The sequence below is a fragment of the Colletotrichum higginsianum genome, chromosome 5, assembly GCF_001672515.1.
Source record: "Colletotrichum higginsianum IMI 349063 chromosome 5, whole genome shotgun sequence".
NCBI classification, from domain to species: domain Eukaryota; kingdom Fungi; phylum Ascomycota; class Sordariomycetes; order Glomerellales; family Glomerellaceae; genus Colletotrichum; species Colletotrichum higginsianum.
Window position 1 is genome coordinate 3258438 of NC_030958.1, and position 12091 is coordinate 3270528.

Genomic DNA, 12091 nt, shown 5'->3' on the forward strand with positions numbered 1-12091 from the left:
CAGGCCCCAGGGTCCCGAAGCCCGCCCCCTGAGGTCCGCCCCGACTCTCGATGCTTCTGAAAACATGCGCCGGCCACATCTCCGACACACGTATTTTCCGCATACAAACTCAGCCCATCACAAAACATCGGACCGCCCAGGGTGCCAGCGCCGATCCAGCCAAACACAAACACAAATCTGTGTTCCGTCTGTCTGTCTGTGCCATAGTCCGCATGGACCAATGCAGCTCGTGTCTAACACTCTCTACCTATGTAACTGTTGACTATGTACCTAGGCAAATGCAGCTTCTGCCAATGCACCCAATGCACGCTCCCTTACTTCACCTTTATCCATTATCCAAATCTGGAATTGCTCGGACCCGAGGAAACACGCTCCAGTGCCGATGTTTCCGTCGTCGAGATCAATGCTGTTGGCATTCGCGTTTGCAAGTGCCTACGATGTACACAACGGATACGTCCAGACTTCCTTCTGTGGCCGGAAACTTCCATCCCCCCTTACCCCGAATTCGGGTCCCAGGAGCCCTAGCGCCGGCAGTCACCAGTCCGCCCCTGTCTGCGAGATCTTCTCTCAATCCCACCCAACCCATGTCCATATCCCCCCCCTACCGCGCCTACACACACACCTAGTCGTCATTGACCATTGGCCAGCCACAAACGTGACGACGATCCAAGATGGGCTTTTCTTTCATTCATCTTGGCTTTTCTGACGAACCGCCATCCCTTTCAAACTGCCTCCGGCCGTTGTCCGTGTCTCGCCCGCCTCTCGGCTTGCTACAACCTGCAACCCACAACCCGAGGCCTATAAGCGCAGCTCCCGACTGATCGACTAGCCTCGTGGCATTACCCGATCACGGCCCGGCGCAACGGCATCAATCAATCAACGCGTACACCCGAAAATAGCATCGTTCCGTGCTGTCTATGCCAAGCCGACAAGGAACAAGGTTTCTCGACTTCCTTTCCCTCTCCCGTTCCTCTGGCGTGTTCGACAAAATCCCGCCTTGATCCGCATGCCTTTTATCTTATGTCTTGCGCGCTTCTATTTCCAAGCTCTCTGCTCCGTCTCTTGTTTTCTTGAAACCCGTCGAGTCTTTTCGGCACTGAGAGGTCACCTCGACGATATGCAAACAATTTCATGCGATTGATGCCGGTCGGGGCGGGCGGTCAAAAACCGGGGTCGACGCGCGGATTCCCGGAAACCCCTCCCCCACATCCACGACGAACTACCTATGTACCTACCCAACGTGCGCCGGACGGCTTAGGCCTGACTCGCCAGTCCAATGGAATGATATGGCATTCTTCTGCCTAACAAACGGAACTCGACGACCGTCCCGTGCTGCGATTGTCGAGATCAACCACACGTCGGTGGCACAAAAAGCTTTGGCACAATGCAAGACCACCAACCGATCTCGATCAACTCCAGTAGGCTCTCTACATGTTGAGCAGCCTGTTCACTCTCTTCGCAACACCCTCCTCAAACTCGGTCACCCCGCCCTCCAACCGCGTGAGCACCCCCGCCCTCAGTTTATACACAAGCCGCCGCCTGGGCACCGCATCTTCCTCGTCGTCCCCCTCCTCGCTGTCAGAGTCCTCCACCAACCCTTCGACAGCCCCGCGCATGAACCATCGGTCGTGGCTGACGAGAATCACCGCCCCTTCCCAGTCGCGGAGCGATTCCCGTATGGCCGTGACAGTCTCGTAGTCAAGATGAGTCGTCACCTCATCGAGAATGAGACAGTGCGGTCTCCGCCACAGAAGGCGCGCAAGCTCGCATCGCACCAGCTGGCCGCCAGATAACTTCCCGAGGGGCACGTCGGAAGCAATCCGGCCAGGCAGGCCGAGGCTGCCGAGGACGCCGCGAAGTTGCCCTTCATCCAGCTCCCCGGCCACTTCTTCCGTGAGCAACGACAAGGCCGTCATGGAGGGATCGGCCCGGCCTTTTTCTTGCAGAGATTCGACTGCATGCTGAGAATAGTATCCCAGCTTCAGCCGGGGATGGGTCGTCACCGTCCCGGTCGTGGGCTTCGCCTCTTCTACGAGAAGTTTCACAAGCGTCGATTTGCCCGCGCCGTTCAAACCAAGGATGCCAATACGGTCGCCCATATGAACCGAAAGGTTGATGGCCTGTAACACAATCGGTGCCGCCGTCTTTGTCTTTGTCTTGACGGGGTAACGAAACGTCGCGTTCTCCACCGATATGAGAGGCCCGGGGAATCGGAGATCTGGGGGCTCCGGCAAGGCAAAGCTCACCGGTCGCTCATCCTGCGGGACATCGATTTCGTCACGGGCCGTCAAGTGGTAGCCGACGAGATCGCGGTTCAACTTGAACCGACCGCCCTTGGCGCTAACCTGGAGGCCCCAGCGATCGTCGAGTTTCTTTTGACGGGACTTGGCTTGTCGAAGCTTGTTCTGGTCGTCGTTGGCTTTTCCGGCCTTCATGTTGTTGGAAATGCTCTGCTGGATATGCGCCTTCTGCTTGTCCTGGGCGTCCTTCATCTTGGTTAGCCAGAGTTTGCGCTCCGACTGCGACGCCTCGTAAGTTGGCAGGTCGCCGTGGAAGTAGGTAAGCCCCTTTTCCTTGAGTATGAGAAGGTCGGTGCAGAGAGTGATGAAGTCTCTATCATGGGACACGAGGATCAGCGTCGGAGCACCATCCGCGTCTTGGAGGGATTCGAGATGGCGCTGAAGCCAGATGATGCCCAGTAGATCGAGGAAGTTGGTAGGCTCGTCCAGGATGAGGACGTCAGTCTCTTGGAGCAACGATACGGATAGCGCTGTTCGCATCCTCCACCCACCAGAGAGGCTGGATACCGGTTTCGACATATAGGCCTCGGAGAATCCGAGACCAGTCAAGATACGCTTAGCTTTGCTCTCGATCTCGGCCACTCTGGAGGGCTCGACCTGTAATTGGAGATCCGCCAGCATGTCCAATGCCTCTTGAGTCTCATTTTTGAGAGCCTCGGCTGAAATCTCACCCTGCGGTTGCTCCAGGCTGATATTTAGGTTAGCAAGCTTCGTCTTGGCCTGAAGGGGGAAAGACCTGCAGTTTCTGTGACTCGGCAACCGTCTTTTCAAATGCTTTGAGCACTTTTCTGGCCGCTAGACCCCGATCTCCGCTGCGCAGCCTCGCGTTCTTGTCCTCTCGGAAGAGACGCTTCTGGTTTCTATCGTGACGAAGAGCGCGAACTGCGTGCACGGGGCCGTACGGGTCGCTGCTGTTGATGCCTTCGGACAAGGCTGGGAAGGTCAGTCACGGTTGGCCATAAGCGCGCGTGAGACGGCACCTCTGATTTCCTGCTCGACGTCTGACTTGGCAGTCGCCTGCTCGATTACATGCTCCAGAACACTGTGGCCGCGGCTAGATTCACCCGTGTCGGCCACGCCATCACCGGGGCGCGTGTCTGAATCGGCATCGCTGACGTTGGTCTGCTGAAGAAGGGACACCCGAGTCTCCTCGGGGATACCTGGGATCAACTTTTCGGCGATGGCCTTGAGGAGTGCTTGACACATGTCAGTGCCCCTGGGCCAGTGTCATGAAACGCCCGTGTACCTACTCGACTTCCCAGAGCCATTTCTCCCGATAAGCGCGTACCGCTGGCCGGCCTTTAGGCGCAGCTTGGCGTCAACGAGTATCTCAGTGCCGTCACTCCGGGCCTTGGACTTGGCCTTTGCGCCGGACTTCCCGGCCGACGCGACAGTGATGTTGAGGCCGTCAATGTCCAGCTACGTGGGGAAGTGGTCAGCTGGCCGCCCCTGTAATTCCAAGAAATGACTGCGTGGGCTGCGCGTATATACATACCTCGCGATGGTCTGCGGTCTGTATATTGAAGCGCGTCTGCTTGCTAGTGCAGAGAATCGTGGCCACGGAGTCGGACGCTATTGACGTCATCGCTGCAGGGGAGGAGGTTCCTGCAATTGGATCTAGTACAAAGGGGCTGTAGAGAAGATAGTGGGCCTATAAGAGAACTTCCGATTGTAGTCTGTAGAATGGACTATGAAGCGAGAACTCGTTGGCCTTAGGTTTGTGGTATGGTATATAAGCACAATATGGACATGCGTAGATATTAATGATTTTCTGACGCTGGATCGGGCCCAAGACTGCACCGCCCCGGCATACCCCCGTCTTCGTAACTCCCTATCCTTCCTTCGGCAAGAAAACTAGTTGTTGCCCAGGTTGGAGGCGTTGCACCTTCTTGCTGCAGCAGAACAGCTGTGAGGTACGTACTTCCTTCGCTAGGTGGGGTGAATGTGAATGAGAGAATGGGGGGTTCAGCAGATCTCTCCGCCTTGACCTTCCACAGAGAGCGAGTGACTCACGCCGAACACTGGATGGGGGACCAGACCCGCTCTTTCACAGTGGGTCCGCCCGGCAACCCGCCCCTTCCTCCCGTCTCGGCGGCGTCTCAGCGGCCGGGGTGACTCAACTCTCTTGGCCGCTCGACACGATTTCCCAGGCCCGAGTCGCGCGCAAGTCGTGACAGCGACCGGCGCATAGCATGATACAACCCGCATTCTTCAGAGTCATTTCCCCTTTACATTAACGGAAGCGACTCTAGAAAGGCCCGAGTCTCCCTCGCGTACCGCGACTCGGAGTCCGCCATCTCGTGTATCGCCAGCTCCTTCCTCGCCCACCTCCTCGCCGCCCCGAACTTCCCGGAGCGCGACGCCGCATACGCCGCGTACTTGTACGCCTGGCCGAGGTAGTCCACCAGCCCGACCTCCTCGACGAGCCGCGCCAGCCTCTCCGCGTCCGGCAGCACGTCCATGCCGAAGTCGTCCTGCCCGAGCTCCGCTTTGATGATATCCATCAGCCGCCTCATCTCGGCCCTCTGCTCGTCGTCGTCCCGCGCCGTGCACGCCGCGCAGTCGCAAGTGAAGCCCCACTGCGCGAGCCGCGCCCTCCGCGTCTCCGTCGGCTGCAAGAGCGGCGCGTACGTGATTGTCACTTCCTCGCCCGCGGCAATGTCGCGCCCGGCGTAGATGACCCTCCTCGCGCCTCCGTCTCCCTTACCGCTGCCGCTGCCGCTGCTGCCGTCTCCAACGGACGCGGAGCCGGCGTTGGGCCGGCACGAGTGGTTCAGCTTCGCGATGCGCGGGAAGATCCCCACTGCGCCGCCGGCCATGGTGAACCCGTTGGTGCGGAAGATGAGCGCCTCGCGGCTCCACTCGGCCTCGGCCTCGTCGTGCGGGTCGCGGTTCTCCGGACATGAGAAGAACGCGGCGCGCGCCGTGGCGTCTAGACCCGCGAACGCCTCGTCGACGGCCGCGGCGATGGTGGCAAAAGCGAAGCCCTGGCCCCGGATGAGCCGGCCCGGGTCGATCGTGAAGAGCGGGCTCTCGTCGATGATGCGGGTGCCCGCGGGGATTCTGCGGAGGGCGAAGACGCCGAGGCCCTTCCCGGGCGAGGGGCGGACCTCCCAGAGGCCGTCTTCCGATTTGAGATCTGTGACGGGACGTGAGCTTTCGAGGCCTCGGATGAGGAACGGGGGATGGGGAGAGGTTTGTTACTCGTTCCGTAGCGTATGCGGGCTTCCTCCGAGCCGTGGAGGGCGTCATCGTCCGGCGCGCTCCCGTGCGCAAAGGGAAAGTCTTGCGTGATGGCCCCGAAAAGGGTCGCGTTCTTCCACGGGGACGTCGGATCCGGGGCGCCTGCACGATCGCAAAGCTGCGCGCTGTCGCTGTAGTCTTTGCCGTCGTATCTCGCCAGCCCGGCGCCGAGGACGCTCGCGCCGCCCTCGCAGGCGAGCGCGACGGCGATGCGCGCCCACACGAGGACACCAGACGATCGCATGGTCAATGTTTCCCTTTTCTTTGCCTTTTCTCTCGTAGGGTAGTCAGTCACCCTCCCCTCCCAGAGTTCACCGTACTTCGGATGAAAAGTTTGGGGAGCTCGTCCGGCGATGTCTCTGGCGAACGGATCTCCACGAAAATGTGGCGTTGAAGCGTTTTGTTTTCAATATATTTACAGAAAGAGAGGCGACACACCCGCGTCGTGCTGTGCATTTGACAGAACGAGGGGTGGGCTTGATTGGCACCCCCCTTTACACGGGGACTCGGCGCTCGAAACAGATCTGCTGTCACAGGATCGTGTCAACGCGGCCGTGGCGTTCCAGGGGCCGCGGTGATCTGTACTTGTAGAGGGTGTGCTGAAACATGCCGCATATTTCGTCATCCTCCCCACGGGTCTGGTACTGAGGCTCACATTGGGGTTGTGATTGTCTGACGGATACCGATTTTGATATAGAACTGCCTCCGAGTCTCTTGAGAATTCTGCATTTGGGGCGTTGGCAATCATGCTGTCGGGCATTTCCCTCGTCGTTGCTCATTGCGGCCGACGATGGCCGTCCCAGTCATGAACAGGGGTGTTGTGTTTCGGGTGTGCTCGACTGCACTACCCCTCCGTCGGGACGTTGCTTGGTCCGAGAAACCATTCCACTGTACCGGTTCATCTAGATCAATAGTGTGTCCACCATCGTGCTCCGGAACCAGATCTACTACCCATTGATGAAGGACATAAGATTGGTCTTGCAGAGATGGAGGCTGAAGGTCGAGCATACCACTTTTCACAGTTCCCATAGAGGTCTGTCTTCTTCTGCAATTCGAGATGCAAAAAGATTAAAACAAGCGGGTTTCTTTTTGTCGTGCTTTCTGCATTCAGTAGAGTCAAGTGCATCTCTGTATAATTTTACACATTGTACGAGGCAACAAAACTCACTTCCGCTGCCCGGCGCCCCGTAACCCCACAAAACCGGCATTTGCACCGCCCCGGCCTCCGTCTCAAGTCCGGATCTGCATCCAGCCCACCCTGACGGCGGTACTGCTCGCATTTCCACAAACCGACACGTGTTCAATCAGAGAAACATCAGTCTATCAAAGTGCCGTATGGACAAGTTGCTAGTGAGATCGAATCATGATAAACACAAAGGTGGCATGATTCGAGAAATAGTGTCACACGTAAGGCGAAGGTGTCTCGCTGATATGCCGCACTGAGAACATCGATTTAGTCCCGAAATTAAAAAAATCAGAGGTTATATTGGTGTATACAGGCAGGAAGTTACTAAATGTGTTTTCGAACTTGGTCGAATGGTTTGCGAAATCATGAAGCACGAAAAAGCTCGCGGGGCGGACCAAAAACATTTTCGATCGGGACAATGGCGAATAGAAAGTTTAAGGGTTCATTCGATGCTCTGCTTTCTATTTCTGGTCATATCTAAGGGAGACACAACACAACAATACTTCTCTGTTGGTGATGTCCGGGTAGTAGTTGGCACGGGTTTCAAGTCAGAAGGGCGGGCACGCCCAGCTTCTCTACTGCTCCTCTCAGTGCTACTTTTCAGATTTTGATAACCCGAGGGACAACCAAGAGCCGCAAGTCATATTCAACATGGCGTCTTCCTTGGTCAACGACTAGAACAACGTGATGGTCTAGGGTGCCCCCCGCCTGTTACCAGATGCGATGGATACTGTTGTTTCGAAAGTCTGTAAAACAAACACTACTACATTGTAATTGGTCCATCCCCGATCGTCAAACCAGTTATTCAATACTTTTCGCGTCTCTAGCTGATGTTTACACTAGTACGATGGAACTGGCCCGACGGCACCCTGGCTTGAGACTTGTGAAGGCCAATGAGTTCAGAGGTTAGCCTAGACCTCGTAGAATGTTTCGCTGCTCTCTACCACTCATTCCATTGTACATTGTCAAAGTGAATTGTACACAATCTCCGATGGAGACGCAAAATATACTCTGTGGCTGTAACAGCACACTCCGACTTTGGAGTTTTGAGAAAGCGTGCAACCCAGTAGTGTCATGCCTACCAAGTGTGAGAACGCGATAGTGAGACCTGCAAGACCGTCATGAGCGTATTCAGAGACCCTACAATACTCGTCTGCTACGGAACTCATTGAGACATGGCTAACGTGTTCAAGCAATCCAGGTGGCAGACTCTATTATTGATACCGTCTTCAAGATTGGTTGGTAAGAAGAAACTTGATAAAAGAGGGATTTGGAATGTAGTATTTGGCAACAGTACTTCGACATGTACATCCATGAAGAGATGAACGGACTGAGGCAAATCTGTTGTGTCTTGTTTTCAGATCATGCTAGGGTGTGAAGAGCAAGAGAAACGAAATGTAGACAACATGATCCAAGCATGTCGTAACGTGGTTGAAACGATTGTCTTGGTGTCTGGAGCCCTATTTTAGAGACGAGGCAATGTGTTCTACTTTCTTCCCAGTGTGTTTAGAAACGAATTGCATCCCCTAAGCCTCTACCTTGACCCTTTATGATGAGAAGGCCGGTGATACTTGTCGCAGCACAGCCAGATAGACACATAGAACACAAGGACTCCTGTAGTGATATGGGATGATGGGTTGTTTCGAGATATGTGAGCTTCGGCACAGCCACAAATCACTGAGACTCAAGGGCGAAGCGTCTGTCTACGGGGTCTGTGTTGTTAGCGAGAGCAAACATAGGAGCCGTCTTTGCGAGATGGTTGGTAGTGCTCATCGTCGCAAATCGAAGGAGAGCCGAGGAGTTGCTTCCGGGCCAATAACTCGACGTCGGATGCCTTGACGGACGTCTTGGACACAATTTGTCGCAACAGCGTAACTCGTAATGAGTGTATGCCTGGGTCATCGTTGTTTCACGGGGCATCCCAGTGTACACACGAAGGCACGGCGGTCTCAACCCCGGAAGGTTCAAGATTACGACCACCATCTGCGTCCTCAGAAACGGTCATATTGGATTCAATGGACCAGGCATGGGGCCTTTACAGCGAGATGACGTCTTGCAGGAATATCCCCGTTGCACAGTCTGCGTCCACAGCCATTGGATTGTTGCATTGCCCAATCCGGACGTTAGCATTACCAACAATTTACCGACCCGCCGAAAGACGGGGCGTCGTCGACAACGGACGGCCACAGGAACAGAGCCCAGCCACGCGGGACCCGAGGTACCGGCAAGAAGTCCGGACTGCAATTATAAGTCCGATTCGGTTCCAGCCAGCCAGGCATAACAACGCGCTTTTGCAACGGGTGTGGAAGCTGTGTACATCTTGGAAGAACGCGCGTCGAAAGAGAGATTAACCCGAAATGATGCGCGGCTCGAATGCGGGGCCCTATAATAGATAAACCATTGCGCAAGGAGTCAACAAGTGTGCTGAGCGGTGTGCGAAAGGTTGAGGTCGGGTGATTCGAGGATGGAGGCTTGGTGGTAACAAAAGCCTAGCGGAGTCGGGCGAGGAGTGCAACACCGTCGACAAGCAACTGCCTCTGTGTGTGTCGGGCAGGGACCAGGAGCGGTCAAGAAGCGAGTCTGTTGTAGGCGGACGATGTTGATCGGGATTGCAATTACGGTCTCAGTTGTGCTTCGAGGCTTGATTCCGTAGTTGGGTGTCCCACTGGGATCGTGATTGAGAGACGACTGACCAGTCACCGCCGGATGGGATGATGAGTGGCTAAGCTGGTAAAACATGGGATTCTGTTGGTCCGGGCGAGTTTCTGTAGGGCGAAGCAGAAAAAGAAACGAGCGGGAAAGCGGGCAGGGTTCATGGATCGATATGTCGGCATTGACATGGCAGATTTGGACAACAGATTGGATACCCGCTCCAAGCGTATACATGTACATGATGTGCAGTGATTTTCGCTCTGTTTATTTTGGATATCACCATCATGGAACTTTGGAGAAAGCGTCATGGGGACCGGGACAAGGCGGCGAACCCAGAACGCCAGCAAATGCGCGTGGGATTTGAGGTATATCTATCAGAGGCTGAAGAGCGATGCGTTCGCCCTATAGCGTCTTCAACAGGCTGCCGGGCAGTTGGGTTAGGAGGGGGAGGGAAGGCGCAGGGAGTAGGGGTCCTTGCGTGTAGTGACTTGCATCGTCATTCGCGGTGGGGACGGATCGTATTAAAACGCAGATGTCGTGGTTGGTGGCGGACGTGTGACCTATTCCCGTCGTCGCGTCTGGCGTCCGGATCCCCACCTAGGTAGGTTGAAGTGGGATTGTGAGATGCGCTGGCGCTCGCTGGTTCCAGGATCCCACACGCTTGGAAGGGCGATGGATGGCCGACCGACAGCGAGCATTCCGTTAGACAAGATAGCTAAGAGCAGAGCGTCGTCCCCGGCCGGGGCGGGTTGTTTGTCATGAACCTCTCTGGTTCTGTCTCTATTACTCCGAGTCTGAAATATCCCCGAACCAGTCAAGTGATTCTACTCATCTGTAAGAAGCAGAAGGAAGACGCAGAAATGCAAGTTGGAGCCTGCCTGCCAGTGTGGTCGTACCTGCTGCACCTTGATACCAAAGGAAGGAGCTGAGGACAGCCCTTCTAGTGTGATCGGCTGACTTGAATTTGGCTTATCTAACCATTTAACCACGGTCCGTTCGTCTGCCTCCCTCCTTGTTTGCCAATCTTTTCTTTGTCTTGTATCCGTACATATCTCATCTTCGGAGAGCGTTGCACTTTTCCCTCTGGGCTCAAACGGCCAACCCAACGGCAGGCGCCCCCTCGGTTTTCCTCTTGGCTGCTCAGACCGTTCCAAGCTCAAGCTGTCCGCACTTTTACCCGCGGGTGACGCCGCTGCTGCCCATCTCCCTTCGACTTTACTTCCCGGCAGCGCACGGCCTCTCGGGTTCCATCAAGTGACAGGGCTGCTCGGGACGACTGTTTGGAAACGGCTTAGCCAGATGCCCTTCTCCTCATCACTCGAAGGGGAGTCCACTGCCCAGGAGGAGATTGGAGACCGGCTTTCTCAAAAACTTGCCCTGTTCTCTGGTGGTATCATCGTTCCGCTAAACCCCGGGCAGAGATCCACGAGCTGATGGAGAGTCAGGTTCGCCATACAGTTTTGGTGCCCATCGACAGGGACATGGGCCATCACTACCCGCCCGAGCCGTCAATAGTGTAGCTTCATCTGCGACTTCGATCTGGGTCTTGGCTATTCGCGCAGCACCGTTAGTATCGTGCCTGCTCGACAGTCGAGCTGCAAGACCCTCGCTTGCAGGATGCACTGTGCGACGTCCCTTCGAGTCCCTGAGATGTCTTGCGCATCATGGCCAACAACAGCCGGGACTGGGCATGGGGGCTTAGCGACGACAATCTCTTTAAAGCTCTCGATGGGGTAACGAGTATCCAGTCCCGCAGCACTGCTCTCGCTTCTTCACGTTGGTCATCGTGCAAACACCCTGCCATCGGAGCTGCGAGCCTGCGGCCTTTTGCGCGCTCGTCGCAAAAAATAAATAAAAAAAGGCCGCAGACGCCTTGAGTCAAATCCCCCGTCTTTTGGCCGGCTGACGGTACCTACATCTCGGCAACCTCGGTCCTCCGAGTACCTGGGGCTGGCGGGCTGCATCCTGTGTCGTTGGGACTGGGCACTTTGGGATCGTCCTGCAGGCTGCAGGCTGCAGTGTGAGGCAAGCTGCAAGTCGTAGCAGCCTGGGGATCGCCGCGTATTGATTGACATTCCCCCTTGGCTAGACACTCGCCGAGAAGAAAGTATACCCTTTCGAGACACTACCACAACACTGCCAATGAAGTCTCACCAGGAGGTACGAATACTGAGTATGTGTATGGAGTACTGCTGGCTGTACTACTGACGGTACTTCTGGCGTGCCTTGCTCTAGTTGCAACTGGATCTGGGCCATTGGACCACTCACAGCATTCCGATTTGTAATGGACCGGCTTCTCCATCACAGTTGACTGCGAAACAATCACAGAAAAGTACAGCAGACAAGGGGTTATGGTCCGATGCGGGACGCCGATTGGGCGGCAGTAACAGCAGACAAGAATGAAGCCGAATTTTTGTCCTTTGGGATATTAACGTAGACTATTCGAAGACATGCACGCAGCACAGCCAAAACACCGCAACGGACCCGAGTCAGGAATGTCGTCGCCCCATGTTGTTTGGCACGGCCCCAAAGCAAAAACGTGAAAAGCACTCGTCACCTTTCATCCTGGAAGACCCTGACGTTTACGAATAGCGCACTGGCATCCCGTCCCCGAATCCTAAGAACAGGGTCAAGGGAGGCTGCCCGGCTCACAGGCCTTTCTAGGAAAAGGCTAAACCCCCACTGCTCCCTACCATTCGCCCGCCACTTT

General features: G+C 55.7%; 2 protein-coding genes across 2 annotated transcripts; one reads left to right on the forward strand and one right to left on the reverse strand.

Annotated features, from left to right (window-relative positions):
• Nucleotides 1-1427: 1427 nt before the first annotated feature.
• Nucleotides 1428-5787, reverse strand: CH63R_07846 (ABC transporter; the record flags this gene model as incomplete). Its single annotated transcript, XM_018302820.1, has 7 exons — nucleotides 1428-2972; nucleotides 3037-3233; nucleotides 3281-3496; nucleotides 3551-3719; nucleotides 3796-3931; nucleotides 4578-5439; nucleotides 5505-5787. 7 exons carry the CDS (start codon nucleotides 5785-5787, stop codon nucleotides 1428-1430), a joined length of 3408 nt encoding a protein of 1135 aa, XP_018157598.1.
• A 4893-nt stretch (nucleotides 5788-10680) lies between these two features.
• CH63R_07847 (uncharacterized protein) lies at nucleotides 10681-11083 on the forward strand (the record flags this gene model as incomplete). Its single annotated transcript, XM_018302821.1, has 2 exons — nucleotides 10681-10771; nucleotides 10827-11083. The coding sequence occupies 2 exons, from the start codon at nucleotides 10681-10683 to the stop codon at nucleotides 11081-11083; spliced, it is 348 nt and encodes a 115-aa protein (XP_018157599.1).
• Nucleotides 11084-12091: the final 1008 nt, after the last annotated feature.